Consider the following 24,325-nt stretch of genomic DNA (forward strand, 5'->3'; position numbering starts at 1 on the left):
GTAAAGCTGGGCATCCACTATACAAGTTTCTGTCAGATATCTGTCCAATCTGGCTGGTTGGAATGAAAACCTGGGAGCACATGACAGTCGATCATATGGTTTTAAACACTGAAAAAAGGTAAAAAAAAATTGTTCAAATTGGTTAAATTTGTGTGTTTTAACCAATTTGTCTGAACAACCATTTTTGGCTATTTTCCAGTGTTTGTGAACAAATGGATGATTGTCATTTTGCTCCCATACATTACCAGGTTTTCATTCCAACCAGCCAGATTGGACAGATATCTGACAGAAAATTGTATAGTGGATGCCCTTCTTAATGGAGCATACACACGGTCAGATTTGTCAGATCTGTCAGATGAACGATTTTACCAAAGATTTGAACGATTTAACGATTTTTGACTGCATTAAAATGAATGGAATCGTCCAAGTCTGACTGCAAACACATCAGATGTCAGATATCGTTACCTGACCATCGGGAACGCGCATCGTTCAAATCGTTCATCTGACAGATCTGACAGATATGTCAGATATGTCAGATTTTCCTTCAGATATGAACAATTGAACGATTTTTTAAATCGTTATCGTTCAGATCTGAAGAAAAATCTGACCATGTGTATGCACCATAAGAATTAGGAAGAACTATAATTAGGGCCAGATTTTGGATTTGTGATAGGTTGGAGTTAGGATGTTGAGGGGAGTATTAGGTTTTAGTTCTAGTTCTGTATTATATTTTTTGGAGTCTTTAAACCGTCCTGAAAGGAGGAGAGTTCTGTTAGGATTCTGCCTTGTTGTCGGTGTCAGTCATTGACTTTACATGTGTGTGCTTTCAATCATTCTATGCTGCAATATGTGTGAGAATGTAAATTTCTGCTTTGGTATTATTACCCTGCATGTGAGTGCTTGCTTTTAATTAAGTTGAGCTGCTATGCAGGTGTGGTTACCCAGTATTGCTGATTGGCTCTGTCTGGTATATAAACTCTGTCTTAACACTCCACCTCTACCAGTAATAGTGTTTGCTCCCAGTGTAGAGTTCTGGTTCCTGTTCTGTATGTTCTTGGTTTTGTTTCCTACTACAGCTCCTGCAATTCCTGGTTCAAGTGATATATGCTCCTTGTTCTGTTTCCTAATACAGTTGCTACTATTCCTGATCAGGCTAATACAAATCCTGGTTCTGAGCACTGACAGGGCTTAGTCCTGGCTGGTCATCCATGTTCCTGCATCCAGTCCAGCTTCTAAGTGCTGAGTGTACATTCCTGGTTCAGTTGAAGTCATCCAGTATTGCTGGGTCTACAGAGTTATCCCCTTCTTGTGCTACTCACTCTATTGTCTTCTGGTGGAATGTCCTGCTGTACCCAACTTCTGTATCCAGCCAAATAAACATCCAGTCCGGCTTTACCACGACCGCCATCTGCATGCTTCACAGCTCCACACAATCCACCTATTGTGGAAAAAACATAATGCCATCACAGCTGTAAAATTGTACGCAGTGGCTGTGTAAAAATGTGCACATGTCGCAGTCGTCGGGATTTATATTGATACACCAACTGATGGCTTTGCAAATCCAAGCGACTGCGTACAATGACGTAGCATTAGTCACAGATCAGTCGATAATTGGCCTTGTTATAAACCCTATGGTTGCTCAGAATTGCCTCGATAACTGAGATGCTGGAGTCATTTTTATTGCACAAGGAATCTCAGTGGCAAGCTGAAACATGCCCTGAAAACAGTCACAACACACCTGTGTTTAAGTCGCCATCCACAAACGGTTCCTGCCAGTCAATCACTTTGCAAATAAATCCTCACTGTGAGCAACAATGGTAATGAAACTTGATGCATGCACAGATTACCGATAGTTGCTCAACTGCATAAACATTGTCATTGTGTCCATCTATGAAATAGGCCCTCAGATTCATCAGTTGATGCTATATTTATTATGTCAATAAAAGTGTTATTTCTCTTAGCTTATAATTAGGCTATCTAGTGATGCTATCTTGAACCAAATTTACTGTTACTTACTTATTACAATTTACACAACTGCTAATGATATTGCTTATTGTATCTATTGTGGGGAGAGGAGTGATCTCTCACCTTAATTGCCCACATTCTGGTGGAATCAGCTCCCTCCAAGGGAGAGGAAAACAAGATCGGCACATTCTGCACCTTCAATAGAAGTTTGGAATTCCGGGTTTTCTGGGCTGCACAGCCCAAACTGGAAATATAGAATTCCGGATTTTCCAGGTTGTCCAGAGCCTGCAGGAAGTCAGCAGCATAGGATAGGTTTAAAACTCTCACACACCTGTTGCTCCTTGCTCCTGATGCAGGACTAGCTGGCAAGGCAATAGGCCAGGGGTGGTGGTCAGCATTAAGGTGCCAGGACCTGGAAGGTCCACAGATATTGTAACTGTTGACTGTTAAGCACAAGGAGTGCTGGGACAAGTCATCAATATATCTTACAGAAAAGTAAACAATTGAAGAAAATAAAGGATATGACAAGATGCGTTGACTCTTACACATATACATGTAAAAGGTTGGCGTACAGTGGGGCTATGTTAGACCCCATTGCTGTCCTTCTCAATTGTAAATGAAAAGAGTTTTAAAAAGATAATAATTTGTATACAAAATAATTTCAAGAAGCAAAATCCAAAACATCAACAGTGTCCTATGTAGTGTGGACTGGTGGTGGATAAGTTTTGGACTGCCTGCATCTTTTCACAATGATTGATATTCGTTTAAAGACTGGTTTTCAAGTAGAACTCAGTATGCAGCACCACAGGTTACAGCTAAAGTCAACTTACTGTGATATATTCACATAATGAGCCCCAGGAAGAGATGATAGGTCTCCATGGGGGTTTAGTCAAGGTTTTATGAACTTTGGGAAAAATCTAAATTAAAGTGGACTAGGGAAAATCCTAAATGAGGAAGTTGGCAGTACCCCCATCTATCCAGTTATTAACAACTCCCTTGTAAATGATGAAATCAATCTCTTTTTTTGTTTTGTAAAAAGTTGGATCAATTGTAAGCATATTGTAGCATGCAGGGCCGGATTTTAGTGGGAGGCACAGGGGCAGTCGTCCCAGGGCCCCCACACCTAGGGGGCCCCCACACAGCTGCACCAGAGCAGGCACCATGTTATTAAGCCCCGCCCACCTCACGGCAAAATGCCACGATTTGCAGGTCAGTCAGTTGGAGGTGGAGCCAATATGATGCAATTGTATTAAAATTGTGTAATTTGGCCCCGCCCTTTTCCGATTGACCCGCAAATTGCAGCATTTTGCCATGAGGGGGCGGAGCATGCCAGATCTCATCCCCATCCCATCCACAATATGCAGTGCAGATGCTGTAAGGTAAGTGTGTGTATATATGTGTAACACATGCATGTGTGGTGTATGTGTTTTTCTGTGCGGATATATATATATGTATGTGTAAGTATATAAATATTTGCATGTGTGGTGTGTGTGTATGTATGTGTGTATGCATAAATAAATATATATATATATATACACATATATACACAGAACTTGCACACCTCCCCTAGCACATCCACTCCTTGCCCTGTCTGCCCATGCAGCTCCTGCACAAATATAGTATATATGTCCTTAATACAATTATATTGATAGCGGCCCCCACAAGGTTGTTGCCCCAGGGTCCCCACAAACCTTAATCTAGCCCTGGCAGCATGTAGTATCAGGTAACTGTCTTTAATCTCATTGATGATGAGGCTTTTGTCGAACATTCTTTGAAATAAAGAAATCTTTGAGTTTAAGTAAGTGTTAAAAAATATTTTACTTGATTTCTATGTCAAAAGGTGTTTTGTTGTATATGTATATGTGTTGTATACGAACAACAGACAACCCATTTTATAAGACAGCCATCACAGTTGTTGTAGGATTATATGTTGTTCAATTATAGACAACTATTTATTTTTGTTTCACAGAGGTCTCTTTATTTGTGTCTGTGCTTGTGCCATCCCATGTTTTTTCCCTTGTTTTGTCAGAGTCAAACATCATTGCTAGTCAACATCAAACAAGTTTCATGAGTAGTGTAAAATGCATTAAAAAGTGACAAATTACAATTAAGTATCACAGAAATATGAGTAGATACTCAATACAATAGAATGAGCCCTGTGGCAGAGATTCAGAGACACATGGCAATTGCAGGGAGCAACCACATCACAATTTTGTATAGCAAGGCTTGGTTTCCAGAAGTAAGAGCCAATCACCTGGCAAGGACTTTAGGAAGAATGGTTGCGCGATTTTCAGTTTAGCATTGACCCTGTACATGCACCTAGCTAGAGCTTTGTTCCAGCCTGCTGGAGTGGTGGGTGGGGCACACAGCCATAGCGGATTGCCGTGGTGGAGGGAGAGCGAGCAGCCTTTGGAGTCAGGAAAAGCAGCCTGCTCATGGTATGCTGCATTCTGTGATAATGAGTATGATGAGTGACAACAATATTTTAGCTTATATTTCATTGATCATTTTAATTTTTAAAATATAGGACAATATATTGTATAGATTTAATCAAATGATTTGCCAATAGGAAGCATTGCTACAATACTGAGTGAAAGAATGAGAAGACATTTCAGCAACAGACAGCTACGTTTACTGGTCCATGAATTGCTTTTTAAAATAAAAATTGAGAAAACATGATATTACCATTTACAGCAAGAAAAGCAGTTACAATCCCTCTCCTGTGCATTGCATAGTTAAGTATTTGAAATACAAACAATTAAGTCATACTTTCTTTCATGTATTTCAGACTTTAAACATGTTGCATGTCCTTATCTACTAAATTTATACCTCACGTGTATAATGTACACTGATGTGCCAAAAGTCATGGGATAGGTGCCTAGTATCATGCAGGACCCCTCTAGCCTGGCGAAGTGCAGCAATTCAACGTAGCATCAATTACAAAAGTGGATGGATGACCTCAGGAGAGATATTGACCCATGTCATCTGAATGGCTTCCAACAGCTCCCTGATATTTGTAGGTGCAGGATCTTGGGTGCGAATGGACCTCTCAATTGGTTTCATGTCAGGCGAACCTGGAGGCCACACCATTAGTCAGAACTCTCCAGAATGTTCCTCAAACCAATTCTGGAAAGCTTGGAACTACCACCAGCCTGCACAGTGTTGCATTGCCAATTGGGTCAATGGCCTCATGGGGTCTTTGCCCAGAGGTGTAACTAAAGTCTTTGGTGCCCAGGGAAAGATGAAAAGTGGATGTGGCCACATGCCACAAGGGGCATGGCGACTGAAAACTGGGGGCATGCCACAGTTTCTCATCACTCTGGGAACTTTCCATTCCCTATGCACTTTACCTATAGGATGGTTTCTAACAATAGGGAACCTCTGAAGAAATATATCCTTCCTACCATTATCATTTACCCCCTGCTTCTCCCAGCACACCATCATCTTCCCCTGATTCTCTGTGCCACAGCATCACCCCCCTGTGTCTTTCAGCCACACCCTCATCTACGTCCTGTGTCATTCAGCCACATCATCATCTCCACCCTGCGTCATGTCTCAGCACACCGTCATCTCCCACCTGCGTCTCTCTGCCACACCATACATATCCCCTCTGCGTCTCTCTGCCACACCATCATATTCCGCCTGTCTCTCACCACCCCCTTTACCCTGTGTCTCTCAGCCTCCCCTTTTCACTCTGTATCTCTCAGTTTCCCACTCTGTGTCAAACAACCTCCTTCCTTTATTCTGTGACTCTCTGTGCACCCCTTTCACTCTGTGTCTCTCTGTGCCTCCCCTTCTTTCTCTATCTCTGTTTCCTCCCTCTCCCGGTATCTACCAGTGACCCTCACTTCTGCCTTTTGTCTGGATGAGCCACAGAAAGTGAGGATAGGCAGGTGCTGAGGCTCTTCTTCCCGGCAGGACAGGGAACGTGACGTCACATGATGCTTGCATCACACTACCGGCAGTAAGGTGGGAGGTGCAGTCATGCTGCCAAGCACCATGGGCCTTTCTCGGCGCAATGGCGAGTCTGTGGGGGACGATAGGGTACACTGCCCTGGCCAGCGGCTCACCACTCTGCTGGGCCTGGAACATGCCCTGCTCGCCTCACCCTAGTTACACCACTGTCTGCGCCACTTCCTAGCCCTACCATCAGCCCAAAACAACTGGAACCGTGACTCATCGGACCACACCATGTTGCCAGTCCTCCAGGGCAGGGCCGGACTGGCCATCGGACACTTCTGGCATATGCAAGAAGGGCCGATGGCCTAAGGGACCGGCTTGTGAAGCGGGAAAGGAAAAGTCCCCCGCCCTCCACCCCATGGCTCCAGAATGACTATAGTTTACGGAGACGGAAGGGGTGAAGGCATGGATGGGGCGGCGGCTGCTGTGCTGGGCCGGGGAGAGACTGGGGCGTGACTTGCAGCACGCCCCCTTGATTAAACCATGCCCCCCTTTACATGCGAATGCAGGGCGGTGTGCCAGGGCTGAAATATATCCCCGGTCCGTCCCTGCTCCAGGGGGTCCAATTAGTGACGTCACAAGCCCAGTTGAGGCACTTTGTCCGTTGTCGAAGTGTTAACGGCCACTCTGGTGGGTCTTCTGCTCGCATATCGCATGGAAGCTAAAGAACGCAGTACTGACCTGCTGGATATGTGTCTGGTACCTCCTGCATTGAATGTGGATGTGATTTGAGCTAGTGTCAACTACTGTTACCATGGACAATTCTGGCCAAACACCGCTGTCATGATCATTATGCACTCGTGGTCAGCCACAGTGGGTGGTAATGCCTTCCATGTGGTATTCCCAGTACACGTGACACTGTAGATCGATGATTTTCAACCTTTTGCAACTCAAGGCACACTACAGCAAGGCACACGGCACAGCGTTCACGACCACATAAAAAAAACCCACACACATTGGCCTCCACAGGAATAAAACACATACATTGGGCCCAGGGGTGTACTAAGGGCCGAGCGCCCCAGGCAAAGTAAAGGACTAGCGCGCCCCCCTCCCCCATATTTTCGGAATAATTACACTCTGTGAAGGGGAAGGAGTCACTGGGTGCAGCCGTACAGTCCCTGCTTTGGTTCACTTCCCTTTCTGTATTATTCTGCTCCCCCCTTATCCCCATCTGTGTTATTTTCCCCCTTCTCCCCATCTCTGTGTTTGTGCTCCCTCCTCCTCATTTGTGTTATTGTGTCTCCCCTCCTCATCTGTGTTATTGTGTTTCCCCTCCTCCCCATCTGTGTTGTTGTCCCCCCCTTCTTTCCAACATTGTTATTGTGCTACCCCCTTTCTCATCTGTGTTATTGTGTCCCTCCACCTCCCCATCTGTGTTGCTGTGCTCCCCCCTCCTCCTTCTCATCTATGTTATTGCGCACACCCCCCTTCCCATCTGTGATATTGTGCTCCCCCTCCTCATCTATGTTCTTGTGCTCCTCCCCAGCAGTGTCTGTTCTGCTCTCTCCTCCCCATCGTCTGTTGTTCTGCACTCCCCCCCTCCTCCCCATCGGCGTCCGTTATTCTGCTCCCCTCTCCTCGTACCCATCAGTGTCTGTTGTTGTGTCCCCCTCCTTCACTTACTAGCTTCTCTCTTCACATGTTCCCCTGTCTTCTCAGCTCCTCCACTGTCACAGCACTCTCCGTGGATCTTCGAAGGACTGGGTGACTGGCGGGGCTGCCAGGCAGACAGGCAACGCAGTGTGCGTGAACTGTCATGTCACGCCACCACGTCTAGGCACGGCCCGGGAGCATCTGAGCCTCCCAGAGAGCTTAGCAGCAGCGCTGCCCGATCCGTTCTATAATGTGACCGGCGGCTCTCTAGTGTGCCGCTGCACAGCAGTTGAAAACCGCTGCTGTAGATCAACAAATGTTGCATGTCCGCACAACTTCAGAAATGGAATGTCTCAAACGTCGGGCACCTGCTATCATGCCCCGTTTGAACTACGTTTAATCACGTCACCTTGCCATGAGCAGCCTAGACAGTGTTCAAACTGACTCACAAGATGTCAGATTACAACTGATGCAGGTCTGGGAATTTCTAAGATGTCACAGTATATTGACGCCACCTACCGTTACCTTACATACTGCTGTCCCATGACTTTTGGCACTTCAGTTTATATGCCAAGTCCTACTAATTTTTTCTCTCCAGATGGGGCACTATTTACTACAATCCGCATTTGTAATGCAGATTGTAGTGTGATATTATCGACTGAATTCGCAATGTGAATTCAGGCAATATCAGAGGGATTTACTACAAATCCCTTGCAGGGACAGAGCTTGCGATAAAGCTCTGTCCCTGCGAATCCCCTCCGCACACAAGTCACGGTATTTTCGCAAAAAATACCGTGACAAGGTGCCCGCGCATGCGCCGACCGGCCGCCGCTGCTATCCCCCCGCGCTAAGCCCCACCCCATCATTAAGCCCCACCCCCGTGATCGCAGACCCCCACGCGACCTCCCCCCGCAACCCCCCTTCCTTAATAGCACTTACCTGCAGTCATCGGTGCTCCGGTGATGTCTTCCATGCCTCCGGTAAGCTGATATCCCATACTGCACTGGGACCCGATCACCTGATGACCGGGCCCCAGTGCACCATGGGAGACCAGCTGACCGGAGGGGAGTCATCACCAGAGCCCTGATCACCGGTCCCTGGAGTCAGGTAAGTAAATTTTTTTTTTTAGCAGAGATCAGCTTGCGGTCTGTTTAGACCACACAGCTGATCACTGGGACTGGCTCTGGGCTCTGCTCTGCCTTTTAGAGCAGAGTAGGAGCTCGGTAACCGGGGAGACCTCAAGGTGGCGTTATTATCACAGGGCCTTCCCCGGTATTTTTTTACAATTTATTTTTAGTAACTTTGGTTGGATCACATTTCCCATTAAAATTATGGGAAATGTGATCTGCTTACTAAAAATAAGTGATATTTAGGGGTTGGAGTAGAATTTTATGAATTCTACTCCAATTGCCCTGTAATAACTATAGGTGATACTAAAATAATGTGAAAAGGGTGTGAAAACACCCTTTTTCACTTTATTTTAGTAAAAATAATGTTAATAAATAGAGCCCCAGAACCCATAAAATACATACAGTAAGTTGATAATATTGTGCCTGAGACAGTAGATGGCAGTAGAGGCACATCAAAGGGTCAGACAGAGTGGCTGGGTAAGCACTAGAAGTCAGTCAGATTGAACGTTAGGGCAAAGTTGCCGCAGCATAGTTTGTCTAAATTACTTAGAATCACACAGTATTTAACCCCACATATTAGTAGACTATGCAATATATGATACTATTATTGACGTTTATTCCCATGTATAATTTTGGATACCATATTTTCTGTGTGAAAATGATTTACCCCTTTTAGCAAAATGTTTAGCATTGCAGCTTTTAGGTTGTATCTGTACTATGTGAGCTCAGCCAGCCTGAGGCAAGCACACTGAGAGACAGTGGGGCTGACGCCGACTTAGATGCAAATTGTGCATACATTACTCAATAGTAACATGCATATAAAAATAGCATATTTTCGCCTCTAAGATGAGCTATTTGCATCTGGAGCTGTGGAGACCTCTGTGTAGGGAAACATATGTACCTGGTTTACTACTAGTCGTCATCATCACCAGTGGGCACGTGCACCTGCCCTGTACTAGGTGCAAAAGATACACCTCCAAACAGGTGTATATACGATTATGTAATGGTTTGCATGTCACACATTTACATGAACACTCTTCCTCTGAGACTACGTCAGAATGTCTTACCACCTTGTTTCTCCCTCGCACCCAAATTTTGGATTACCGTGTGTATGCTTTTGCCAATACCCGCGGTATCCAATACCCCAAACCACGTAAAAAAATAATAATAAAAAATTACACTTACATGCCCGAGGGTCTCCGGTGGTCTAAGCGGCTCTCATGGCCTCCCCTCCATCTTGTCACTGGGGAGGGGGCTGCTGGGAGGAGCAAGAGCTGCTGGGAGATTTTGTTTTCCCAGCGCCCGTTTCAGAGAGGGGAGGGGACACATGAGGGGTCACACACACCGAGGCTCATTCACACACACACACCCATGCACACACACTTACTTGTACACAATCACAAACACTCACATACTCACCGCTGCTGGAGGAGACCGGGTCCCGACGCTGGAGGAAGAAGACGGCAATGCGGAAGGTAAGTAATTAAGGACTAATTAAGCTAATTGCTTAATTAGTCCTCAGGGGGAATGCTGCCATGGTCCTAAAGCAAGTTCCACAGATTTTTCCTAAAATTAACGATTTTAGGAAAAATTAGACTTGTTCTGGAGATGCTCAAAAAAAAAATCTCCCGGCACCCAAAATCTGAAAAAAACAGCACCTGATTGAATAGCAAAAATCCTGCACCTGCAGGAAAACCTCGCAGGTACGGGATTTTTGCTATTCTCGCCCCCAATTGAATATGGGCAGCACTGATGGTGTAATGGTAAGCATTACTGCCTCACAGCACTAAGGTCGTGGGTTCGATTCCCACCATGGCCCTAACTGTAGAGTTTGTATATTCTCCCTGTGCTTGCGTTGGTTTCCTCCGGGTACTCCGGTTTCCTCCCACACTCCAAAAATATACTGGTAGGTTAATTGGCTCCCAACAAAAATTAACCCTAGTGTCTATGTGTGTTGCATGTGATAGGGAATATAGAGTGTAAGCTCCACTGGGGCAGGGACTGATGTGAATGGCCAAATATTCTCTGTAAAGCGCTGCGGAATATGTGTGCACTATTTAAATAACTGGTAATAAATAAATATCCCCCTTAATGTTTGTATTTATAATGTGTTTTATCAAGGCATTAGTTGAGGCAAGTGGAACACAGTGGTCATTAAACTTTATTATCTTAGATTGTACTATGCCTTGAGTTAACAGGAAAAAAGTTAATCTTTTCAGTATTGTTAGCCACAGCCCAGAGAGATAAAACTGTTTAATCTTTGAACCCCTAATATGTTTTTTAGAGTATTTTCCCAGTGTCTTGCTATGTGGCTGCACCTTGTAGTAGGATATTCTTTGCAAGAGGAAACAAAAGATTAGTTTGTGTTTCACAAGCCATTGGAACACACAGGTAGCATCTCTCACTGATGTTTGTCAGCTGCAGGAAAACAGCAGTAACTACTCATTCAGAAAATGGAATCGACTCTCAGTTTAAATATGGAAGAGCCTGTTAAAAAGAAGCGAGTGAATAAGTATAAAATAATCTCTGCGGTAAGTGCCAAGAACTTTTTGTTATGACATTTTATGAGGTTAAGAGCAGGTGTGTCATTTTTTTCTCTTGATTTATAAGTCAGCTATTAAGTTGATAGTGTATTTTTATTTAGTTTTAGGATTTTTTTCAATCAAAATATTAAAGACAGAGACTAAAGAGTTATAGATTTTTGAATGGGGCAGTTGAAAAAGTTTGTTTATCTTTAAATTGCACATAATGTTCTGCAGTTTTAACATGTTTTTTACTCCATGCTTGAAGCGCATGTAAATTTCAATTATAAAGTTCCTGTTGCAATAGGTGGAATAATTTGATGTCTAAAAGAGCCCACCCATAATCTTTTCTTCATGTCTTCTGGAAATTGTCATAATAAACTTGATAAGAGGTATGTGGCTTATCATGACACTTGTTGCTAATTAGTATTCAAGAATACCATTGACATAGGTTAATATTCAGTTAATATTATTCATTGTTTTCTAAACTGAAATATACATTATGGGTTCTATTTATCATGCTGCTGTGGTGATTAACATTATGTATAGCCCCTTATTGCAGGGATATACAATGTCCTACCACAGATATTTCCACTGCAGGGCAACTTTCCAAATTTGTCGGTCCCCCATTGCAGAGCATGACATGCTATCCTGTAATGACATTAGCTATTGGCATATATTAGCTATATTCTGACATGTTTTAGATTACCATAAGCCACTGTCCCCATAGCGGTCTATTGCAACTGAAGTAAACAGCGCAAAATAGGTTGGCACTGGAGAAGTCAGATTTCTTGCAAAACCGGTATATTAACTCTATCTGGTAAATAAAAAACAATTAAGGGGTAATGTCAGTTTCTTAAATCGACCCCTATATATTGATAATTTTGTGTATTTGTAAGGAGTCTGCAGTGTGGTATTAAAGTTCGGCAGATCACAAACAGTAATCGCAGGGAAAGTAGTGAACATTTTATATAACATAGACATTACAGCTAAGCTTAACACAATGAACAGCATGCCGGAGAGCTTACAATTCGATGTGTGGGAGGAGAAATATAATGAGGAGAGGCGTTGGCAGACAGTGGGCATGAGTTACTTGTATGTGAAATATAGCAGCATGATGCTTCGTGGTTAAGTACTGATGTATATGGGAAGCATGTAAATAGAAAATGTTTTTTTTCTGTTGCATAAAAAGTCATGGGTAGGAGAGGTAAGTTTCATATCAGAATTGTAATGTGTACAGTTTGTGACCAACTTTTTGTAGTGCGGATGCAGCTCCTGGGTTCAACTACTGGAGCAATTCATCCAGCAGCCTGTTTTCTCGTGCGGTAACCCATAGATTCCGGGTTGAGTGCCCGGAGAGGTGTGATAAAAAAAGGTCGACATTGAAAATGTCGACTGGTTCTGAATGGATTTGGTATGAAACGGCCTAACTGTACCCCTAACCTACCTTTAGGGTGCCTAACCCCCCCCCTGTGCCTAACCCTAATCCCCTTTCTAAGTGCCTAAACCTAACCCCCCCCTTTCCTCGCTGCCTAAACCTAAGTCCCCCGGGGGGGTGCCTAATCCTAACCTTTCCCTGGGGGTGCCTAACCCTCCCTCCCCCTAGCCTAACCCTAACCTCCCAGGGGGGTGCCTAACCCTAAGTCCCCCCCCGGGAACCCTAAACCTAAGCCCCCCTGTCCGCGCTCGGCGCCCGGCATCCCTTCGATCGGCATGCCGGGCACCAGTCTCCCGGCGTGGTATAGTTAACCCACGCCGAGATTCTGTAGTCTAGATGCCGGCAGTCAGCATAGTGACCGCCGGCATCTTAAAAGTATACCGTTCTGAATGCCGACAGTAAAAAGGTCAACATGGTCATTAGGTTAACAATCATTCTGTAGAATTGTATTTATGTCAACGGGTTAAATGGTCGACATAGTCAAAATGTCACTATATAACATGTCGACACTAAAATGTCAACACTTTTAATTTAGTCTAACCCTAAATCTATACCTAACCCTAAAAATCATGAAAAAAACATGTAGACATTTATTTACTGTAGATGAAGAAAGCATGTGAATTAGTTACTTTAAATTGGTTCCCTAAACATATTCATAATGTACTATATACTATTTTTATGTGTTTGCAATGCCACCATTCCTTTTGGACAGTATAGAATTTTTATCTTTTTGCAACCCCCTTTACTCTATAAAAGGACCCTTGGTTACTAATTGACTTAATGTCTAGGATGTACCAACCCTTAACTGTCCGTCAAGTGATGTACCCTTATATCAGTGCCTCCACCCAAGTATTGATAGTCGGTCTGGGCCTACTTGGGAAAACCCTATTAAGCAATTAGGCTTGTTTGGGTAAGCCTAATAAACTTGTAATATATTTACTTTCACCTATAGTGAAGTGTACTGAGTAAGTCGCATAACAAACACCACCCACTATATACTTATATAACAATTGACCACCTGTTCCTCGTTTTCTTTTACACTCCGGTGACCTGGTTACCTTACATCTTCCTCCAGGTGAATTATAAGACAGTGAATATATCTTTCAACAGTGCCATTTATATAAATAGTTCATTGTAGGTTAATCAGATATTACCACATGACAGAATATTACAGCACAATAATACACTCTTTTACACCTTCAAAGGTATTTAACTTAACTGAACAATGAATTTATCATGAAACATATATAAGGATCCCTAATATTGAGTCCTGAAAATCCTACTGTGGCTCCATGGTTTTTATTGTGCCTGTGAATCCATGACTTATTGTATGAAGCACAAATAAAGAGATTATATAAGTGTTACTTTAGGAATAAAATTATGAGGTACTAATGGAAGTAAGTTTTTAAGGATTCCTAACCCATACGTCATATATAATAAGATGTGCTCCTGGTGGGACGAGCGGAACGACTATCTATACTTCCTCCCTGGATGTCCTTGGGTAGGTTTATCATGTACTTCCTTGCACTTTCTCAGCTATCTATATTCCCAACACCTCTATAAGCTTTTATAGTTAACTAGTTATATGCTTCAATGCTCCAGAGTTAAATATAGATAACAGAACCATTAACTGCTTCAGGCAGCATGTAACCTAGCTGCGCATATACTCCTCCCCCAATGACTCCCTATAATCCTATAATAACGTCTGTTGACAGGACTGTTGTTTGTTTCTCTTCTAAAGGACAAAGCCTCTATGGTCTGTATTTTGTTCCCTTTGTATATATTGTATCTCTAACATCACTGTTGTCCTATGGATGCACCCACTCCAATCCACTAATGAGATGAGTTTGTGGATACTAGGAAGTATATTAATAGGCTAATGTTTCACCACCTCCTGAGTTATGGGATATCTCTTCAGGATTGGCTCCAACACTTAACTGACATTAACTGATAGTCTGCCGCTCGGGTCACAGGGGAGGTGAGCACTTGTGTCTGCTGGCAGCTGCTTTTTATGTCTCTCTGTCCCTGGCCCTTCATTTCCCTCGCAGGAACCAAATCACTCCCCCGCCTTATTACTCTGTCACCTTCTTCTATAGTGCATGTGCATCCCATACACTGGGGTACATACTCACCAAAGAAAAAGTACCATATACACTGTTATGTAAATACATGAAACAAATACTTTTTACCTGATAAATTGTACATACAAGCATTACATATTATAAATGTTAGTGTCTATATACATATATAATGAACCACAATAGCATGCCCATACACATTATAAATTCCCCCAAGATACATGTAAATATATTGGAATGAGCTACAGTGCACGTGTTTTTAATAACATTTATACATTCTCAGACCCTCCAACATGACCCGTTCCATAAAGGTGGCCATACATCTGTGACGGATCGTGGCCCATCGGAAACTGCCGATCGCCCACCATCGATGTTCAGCGATCCGTAACCGGATCGCTGACATTTGACGTTAAATGTCAAAGATTTGACGATTTCGATAATTTTTTGATCGCGGTCATCAAATCGACAAAATCCAACATGTTGGATTTCTGCGATCCCGGGTTGCAGCATTGCGGGATCGCGGCAATCCATCCCAGATGGATGGGGCCCATTAGGTACAAAATGCTCTGCTCCTGGACTTCCCTCTTAATTGATGATTGCAGCCACCTGTGCAGAAACACCCTTCTCATCAATTACCTAGTTCAACACAGGTGACTGCAATCATACATTAGGTGGGAAGTCAAGGAGCAGAGTGTTTTGTACCTAATGGAACGGGTCATGTTGGAGGGTAGGCATTCTCACAGACATTATATATGTATTGTTTATTAACTTTAAATAATGAATCTAATTAATCATTTTTGGATGTAAATATATGAAATGTATGGTATTGGTAACCACCAAGACTGTTACATTTTAGAGGCACACTTTTTCTCAACAGCCCCCACTCCCCAAAACAAAGGTAACAGCAACCCATAAATCAATACAAAGTTATAACATTGACATATCATCATTTAATTAAGTATTCACCCTACTTTGGTAAATATTTAGCTGGATCACTTCTACCAACCATTACAACCAATTGTCTACTTTGAAAATCTCTATTACCTAGGAAAGCCAAGAAACAACATCCGCTCATTCTTCCTAGTAGAATTGCTCAAGTTGGATGTTAATGAAGGACCTGCAAATTTTGGTTGGGTTGAAGGTGAAGACACTGAATGAGAAGTTAAAGGAAAAGATGGCGTTTTACAAGTTCTTTTCAGTCAGGGCTTCTACTTTGAAATCTTCACATAAAGGCATTGTCACGGCACGGATGCCAATGTTGAGATTTTGCATACAGCACATGTGCAGATGAGAATTTGTGCATTTTTGTATGTTCGTCCTTTTCTTACTTGGATGAATTGGGACATATCTATGTTTTGTGAAGTAGGGCATTTTGGGACGTAAATAGGGCAGTGACTATGAACTGTAAACACCCTGACGTATTAGAGTATCATAGGCATGTATCAAAAGTTCTATGTGAATCATATGTACAGGGAATGGAAGACTGTGTTAGATGTATATCTTGTACTTAGCATGGGGCTCATGCAAGTGCAGATACTAGTGATGACCGCTGCGGTGGCCGGTGTAAACTGAATGGATAGCACTGGTTTCCATTTGCGCATGCATGAACCCCCACATTAGTTGAATGGATTCTCGCATTAGCTGCAGCCACTTTGTGTGCGACTCTGAGCCGGCCAGTTCCTATGCTGCTGCCAAAAATCTCAGGAAAGTTCTGTGTCAAGTCTTCCATCTAAAACTGGATAATACTAAATACACATGCTGAGTGAGTACTTCTTTATTGAGTTCAAAAGCATGTTTCATGTTTACTTGTGCAACAAGCACTGGAATTCACTACAATGCTATGTTATGTGTGTATTCATATATGTGGTGTTTTAATTGGTTCACCTGGAACTCCATATTGTCAGATACTGTATTTGTTGTGGGCACAGAACTGTGACCTCTAGGGCAAATTGGTGAGAACTGCAGTGGTATAACTAGGTGCACAGATGATGCCTTGATTCATTGGTTGAAGCTCACAGGAATAATGGCAGGACAGATTAAACCTAGGTAGAGGCACTGATGGACAGCCTGACTGTGGCTGAACACTGCCCAAACCTAGAAAACATTAAGGCGAGTGGTGCTTTAAGAACTGTACGATAGTTCAGGAAGGACAGGATACACACTATTACATGCGCTCTCTGCAAGTAAGTCCTGTAATGGAAGCTGGATGTACAGTAGGTACAGTATACAGAACAGGTTCTGCGATGACTCAGCCAGCTGGAATTTAGCTGAAGTAATTAGCATGCTTAGATGATGTTTGGAAGTTGCACTAGTTAGCAGATGTTTGCTTTTCCGGTTCAATATCTGTGTCTAGTAATCCGGTTCATTCCCAGTGTCCAGTATTCCAGTTTAATCCCGGTGTCCAGTATTCCGGTTCCATCCGGGTGTCCAGTGTTCTGGTTCAATCCCGGTTTTCAGTGTTCCGGTTCTCTCCCGGTGTCCAGTTCTCTGGTTCAAACTTGGCACTCAGTATTCCAGATGCAGAATCAGTCTCTACCACTCCACTCTAAAGCTGGCCACACACTAGACCAACTTTCATCCAACCATCCAACTAGTTGTCTGGTTGGAATGAAAATCTGGTAACGTATGGGAGTAACTGATGATCAGCAATTTGCTCCTAAATGCAAGAAAACAGATGAAAATGGTCGTTTAGACAAGTTTGTTAAATGTTTGATCTAAACAATTTGTTCAAACAACATTTTTTGCCCATTTTCCGGCATTTGGGAGCAAATTGCTGATTGTCATTTGCTTTCATACCTTACCAGATTTTCATTCCAACCAATCAACTAGTTGGCTGGTTGGATGAAAGTTGGTCTAGTGTGTGGCCAGCTTAAGCCATTCGACTGCATGAGGAAAAGTTCAATTAGACCTTCCAGCTTCTGCCCAGACCTCTCAGACATCATTCCAGTCAGGACCCTTAGTCCGGGTCCACAACCTACCACATACAAAACATGGGGAACTTAAAGGCTGAAAAGATTATGTGGAATGTCCAGGTTAGCAATAGGAGCAGAAGGGTCATGCGATGAGAATCAATATGGCAGCTCCCATGCTGCGCTGAGACTCAGGAAATTCTGTTACCCAAGATCCATGTTTCGAAGGACATGTGAAATCTGTGCTGCAGATACATGCTATGTGGAATAGTGACAGTGTCGGGTCTGTTAATCAAATTTAAAAAAGAGCAATGTGACACATATATCATATATGACTATTGTTCTCTCTAGAGCGGCAAGCACTTTTAGTATAAAATATCACTATTATTTGCTCCTGGTGATAATGGGCAGTGTCCAAATACCTATTTCTTGAAGATTTTTATTGATACTGCTATGTACAGAATACAAGCTCTGGCGGCACCATCTGGGCTGAATAAAGGTTCCCTCTCTCTGACCCTCGGGGCACCACTGGTCTATGGTCAGGATGTTTGGATACTAGTGACACTATCCTACCAGTTACTTTCCTCAAACTTTACTGATAATGCACATCTGAATACTAGGTTACTAGAATACAAGTCTCCAATTGGTGGACAACTATAATTAAGGTGCTAAGTAAGACTCAACTCACAAACTGGACTCTCCTGCACACTGACTTCTGGGTGACTAACTGAGGTTGACTACCCATATTTATCTTTGCTTGTCTTAAGCTTGTCTTGCTTACCTGATCACCCAACAAGCCATTTCTAGACACTTTTAAGCTTGTGAGGGTTCCTTCTGCTATTCGGGGAAACTCACATTACTGATCTCCAGTGCTGCTATAACATCCTGACATTGATTCATGCACAGTAAAGGGCATAACCCTATCCCTGCCATCACTGTTTTACAATAGGTAGTGGGAGTTACAATTACATAGGGTCTGTGGCTGGGTAAGGTTCTACCACATGTGAGAAACAGATTAATTCCTGCAAAGTATGCACTAGATCCTCCACATCGTCACAATGGGCAGACCCTTCCTAAGACCTCTCTACAATCATTCAAATGGGCTCTCAAGACCCACTACGTTATCAAAGCCTTCCAGCTTTCATCCTAACTCGCTGCTACATGCTCCTTCCTCCCCGTCTACCCCATCTGTGTCACACCGGTTTGTCTGCCCCTCCCTTTTAGAATGTAAGCTCTTATGAGCAGGGCCCTCTACCCTCTTGTGCTTCTCCCTATTTTACTTTCATCTACTTTTTACTCACCACTAGGGCACCTAACACTTGGTTGCTTATGTGGGTGTTATGGTTGTTAATGTAGCAATGTATATTATCCATGTCCTTGTCCTGCACTGTATTGTACTGTAAGTCACTGGTCACCTATTTGTTTATGTACTTTGTAATGCGCTGCGGAACATTTGTGGCGCCATTTAAATTAATAATAATAATAAGACAGGGGAGGATAGGATGTTGGCTCTGTGTGTGCTAAATATATTGCTTGAATTGCATTTAGGGTCTGATTCAGAGATGTACACAATGGAGATTTTCACACAAAACTAGCAATTTTTTTCACTATTGCAAATGCATAAAAGTCACACTGCGCACGCACAGTGATTGTCTTGCGATTCTGCACGCACAGAGAGCCCATTCGCAACGTGAGTGATAGGTAGTCAACATTTGGGGAAGGTAATGGGAGGGTGGTTAGAAAAGTGCAGGTGTCTTACTGTTTAAATGTCGTTACATGGGCGTGCATAAATTATCAGTTGCAATCTCCTATGCAGCATGAGAGCTCTCTGCATTTCAGGAGAGCCGACGTATTTGAGACAGATCAGACCTGCAGCGAGGGATGCATGGTTGGGCGACGTGCGTCGATGTTATATTTATGCTGGTATGCAACTTTGTACGCACATGAGTAGGCAGCAGTTGTCGTCCTTATACTTGTGTACATTTTGGAACTATTAGCATAGATTTGCAGCTGCGGTCTGAGCGAAATCGCAGCTGTGACTGCATTAGCGTCCATCTTTGAATCAGGTCCATAGTCCCTTCACTCCAATTCTTTGACTTCACCGTCCCGTTGCTCTGTTTTTACACTTAGGTATAAGCTAATGTTGAATGGTTTGGCTGTCTCTGGAGCCCTGATCAGTCACTGCCTCTGCTCATTCTCATGACAATGATATTAAAGTCTAATACCCCTTACTCACTTAGTAAAAGAAACAATGGAGAGTGTTTGTTATTTGTCATGTCATGTTAATTCAGATCCTCCTTTCAGTAAACGCCTTTCTCTAAAAACAACACTTTGAAAGTTACATAATCATAGGGTATAAATTAAATATACATGTAGGAAGCATTCTCTATACCTTTTGACAGCAGAGAAGACAATGTTGAACCATCCTGCTGTAAGTAGTATTTTTGTGCATTCACTCAGTATGTATCTCAGCTTAAAGGCAATAGATAGGTTAGTTTAAACAATGCAAACATATTAATATTTGATGGAGTAAAGCCAAATGGCTTGTATTGAAAATGATCTGATGCTAGAGGAAGTACTTATTTGCAAAGCCCTCTTGTCAGGCAGATTACTCAACTGAGCTGACTTTCTGCAAAGAAGATTATAAAGTATAACTTTATTGTTCTTAATGTTACAGCAGAAAAATTGCTGTTTTCTTCCTCTGTTTTACATTTCATATGCATCTGAGATATGTGCACATGGGGAAGGACCCATTTACTGATTATTTCATTTATAGGCCTGATATTTATAAGTGCATAGTAACAATTGCAGAAGTTACTGAACTAACATCAATACATCAATTTAATACGTTTATTGTCATATGTATCCACACCTATTAACTGCACACAAATCCCCCTCTTTGGCTTTCCTTTCAAATTGGTTTATTAGTGGTCTTGTTGGTAGATGGATGGATTCTTCCATCATTAGCAGCGGGCCGATCTTGTGAGTAAACCTGTGATTAAAAAGTAATCCAAGGAAATCTTTTACTTCTGGAACACCGAACTCCCACTGTATCTTTCCCTCACTTGGATCGAAGACAACTGGGAGTATAACCAGTGATAAGGAAAGGAGTGGAATCTATATACTCCCAATGAAGTGTTTCTTCTGACTAATCCGGACTATATTATTATTTTTTCTCTATTGATTACTTTCCAATTGACACTTAGCTGGTACATGGTATCATTTTTAGTCATTGACTTATATTTTATTGGCCATTTCCATTGTGACATGTCACTTTATGATTGAATACTATTAAAATTGTTATTTTCTGCTTTACTCAAGAAATTAACTTTTTTATTTATTAGCGTTCTCTATTCTTTATATTAGGAAACAAGCTACCTACTATAATTATTAGAGACAGCAGCTGGGAATAATGGAATAACTTTACTGAGCAAATGAAGGCGTTTATTATTTATGACATGAGATGAACAAAATACGAATAACTTGGAAAAAAAGAAGTACCTTTCCTACAAAAGAGTGATAGTTGGGGGGAATAAATTACTGTAGGTTAATCAATTTTACACCTTATCCGTTGAAGTTAATGGTGGTAGCTGTGACATCTTGCACATGCAGATGAAGTCTATAGTATTGTAGTATTGTGTATCTGTAGTATTTGTTATTTTAGTGTAGTATTGTACAGACACTGGGCCTGATTCAGAGCCGCTCGTAAGCGGCCGCTCGTTCGCTCCGAGCGATGTTCGCACATCTGCGCATGCGTATGGGTTTTAGTACGCATGCGCGAACCAGTCAGTGCCGTCGAAAATCGTGTGCTCGCAAAATAGCGAATGCCTGCTAATTTGAGTGACAGAATGAGGAGTTTGTGGGTGGTAACAAGGCAAGGTGCTTGAAAACGGGGAGTGGAGATCTGAACGCAGGCGTGCCAAATGGTCAAAACGGGCGTTTAATGGGAGTGCATAATTAACAAAGCAGCGTCATTGACCACATCACTTGGTTGTCTTTTAGCCTGAACTGCTCGCATGATTGCGGTAGGAAAATCCAACCACAAGCACTGCGAGCAGTTCATACGCCTTTCGATGTACTCGATTAATCAAATAAATAGCGGAGATGACGTAGGATGCGAGCGGCCAGGGGGCGTTTTTCCTAAATAGTGAGCGCATGTTTCGTTTGCTCGTTCAGACATAGAGGCGTCAACAGACAGCAAAGAGCGAGCGCTTAATTTAAATATCCAGCCCTTTTTTATGAACGAGCATCCGCAAATAGCGTCCGGCTCTGAATCAGGTCCACAGTCAGTCTGGGTTATCAATAAAAGTGCACCTCCTGCAACTTAAGGCCCCCATACATCAGCAATTGATTGCAGCAATTGTGCAATTTGCAATCGATTATGTTAAAAATCTTTCCCTTTTTCAATCGATTGCAGATTGCAGAATTGCCACAATCGATTGAAAAAGGGAGAGATTTTTATACACAATCGATTGCAAATTGCACAATTGCTACAATCAATTGCTGATGTATGGGGGCCTTAAGATCATTATGTATATTAATCTAGAACACACAGACCACTAGCAAGTGTTGTTAATTTAATGTTAATTCCATTTCCAGACAGCCAATTTAATATAGAGATGTGCGCAGACACCCGTGTTTTGGTTTTTCCAAAACCTCCCTCAGTAGTTTTGGTTTTGGATCTAGATTTCTTTAAAAATTTATAAAAGCAGCTAAAATCATGTAATTTGAGCCTGTTTTTGAGCCTACGGTATTAGTAACCCTAATAACCCCAATAACATTTATTTCCAGTAATTTCCAGTAGATTTTGACCAACTCACAAACAATATTGTTTTCAGTTTTCACCTACAGTATATTGGCCAAAGGCTGCAACAAGCTGACTGGCTAAAATACGGAACAGAGCAGTGACACAAACACATCAGTTTAAAAAAGAATGTAGCACATCTAGGAAACAGAAAGGCACTGCAGTGGCAGACAGGATGTCAGTTTAATATAAACTGTCAGGAACCAGGCTGTCGGATGACAACGCAGGGTCCGAACAGTCGCGCTCCGCCAGACCAGGTCCTGGTATACTGTTCTGCGTAGTCCTTCTCTCCGCAGTAGTAAATGGCATCTACCGCATGGAGGTTGCTAACACTGTCAGGGAGTTTTACACTCAACTTGCTATTATCCATGCTGGCTTGTCCTGACTATGGGCGCGGCCATCTTGGCTTAGTCACCTGATTCTGCATCTGCCAATCCTGCTCTTCTCTCGGGTCAGCTGTGAGTAATTGCCCAATCAGCAATAAGCACTGGGTATATAAACCCTTCCTGGACACTCAGTCAGTGCCTGTGCAATGTCTCCTATGGTTTCGTTTTTGGCTCCTGTTGCATCTACATTTGTTCCTGAACTAGAGTGCTGTTCCTGTCGTTTCATACTGTGCTTGGCTCAGTACTCTATCAAGCATCCAAGCCATTGTTTAACTGAGTATAACTCCATATTTTGCTCTGAGAACGTACTATAACTTCCCTGAGTCTGCTCAGCAGTTTTGTTTCAAGAATTCCAGCTGGATATTATCCAGGGTTTACCCAGAGTTCCTGCATCAAGACTTTAGTATTAAAGTAAACGTTACTCAATATTTGAACAAGGTCTCCTGCATCTGTCTAGCTGAGGATTTGCTCGGTATCTCTGACTACGGATTCCTGCTGTTTTCTTCTGAGTCCTGTATTAAGCATCTGAATCAAAGTCTTCTGTTATAATCAAGTCTCAAGAACTCATTACCTCGTCCTTCTGGATTCAACTATTATTCTAACAGATGCTTGGACTTTCTATTACGCGTCTTCTGTCCAAGTTATATCTAATATAGTCCCGTGCTTTACCCTGACCACCTTGTACCAAGTCCTCTGCTTCACTACTGTCTACCTTTGTCTATGTATCCTGTGATCTACTTTCCTAGCCTGGTGCTATCCTATGAGGAAGACATAACTCGGACCTCCTCAACTTCTGCTGCCAGCATCTCAGCCAGCAGAGCCTGCTCCATCACAGGAGGCCAATTTCCCTAGAATCGTGATATAAACTATACGATGATATAGAATTTTTTCAATAGTCAAAAACTAGATCAGAAGCCTTGAGGCCAGCACAAGTAAATGTAGGTTGTAGTAAAGTGGAAGCCAGGTAAAGGTTTGATTGATTTAATTATTGATTAATTAATTGAAATGAAACAAACTATTAAAAAAAAAAATCGAAATGAGATTGATTTGATTGAATGATTATTTGATTACAGAATATAACTATAAATAACAAAAGATACATGGAACAAGCCATTAAAAAACAAGAATCCAAATTAAATTGATTTGATTGATTTGTAGAATATAACTGTAAAGAAAAACAAATCAGAGACATGGAAAACACTATCAAAGAACAACCATCCAAAATCCCAATGACTTTGACTCCTCAGTCTTCAAGGCAGAGTAGCAGCCAACTCAAATTGAATAATTATTAATTATATGATTTGATGATACTAGCCTGTATCTGCTGAGAAACTGTAGGAAACAGGGTCTATATGCTTGGATGAGAAGATGGTGATGGATGGCATTACAAGATACAAAAGATCATGAACACCCCAGTAAAGTAAAGTAATATACAATACACTATCTGTCAAACACAGAATCTTGGCAAAGCCCATAATGCACCTTGGAATTGTCCTTGGGTCCTCCCAACCACACTTATGTTGTATATTAAAAAGGACAT

General features: G+C 42.3%; 1 protein-coding gene across 1 annotated transcript in view; it reads left to right on the forward strand.

Annotated features, from left to right (window-relative positions):
- The first annotated feature begins 11,101 nt into the window (after positions 1–11,101).
- The window catches only part of ENPP3 (ectonucleotide pyrophosphatase/phosphodiesterase 3), a 236,545-nt gene continuing 223,321 nt past the window's right edge, over positions 11,102–24,325 (forward strand). Inside the window, exon 1 of the mRNA XM_088443058.1 lies at positions 11,102–11,179. Coding sequence (XP_088299184.1) covers positions 11,102–11,179 — 78 coding nt within the window. The remainder of the gene's footprint in view (positions 11,180–24,325) is intronic.

This window comes from Taudactylus pleione, unplaced genomic scaffold, assembly GCF_031769625.1.
Source record: "Taudactylus pleione unplaced genomic scaffold, aTauple2 ptg000326l, whole genome shotgun sequence".
Taxonomy (NCBI): Eukaryota; Metazoa; Chordata; class Amphibia; order Anura; family Myobatrachidae; genus Taudactylus; species Taudactylus pleione.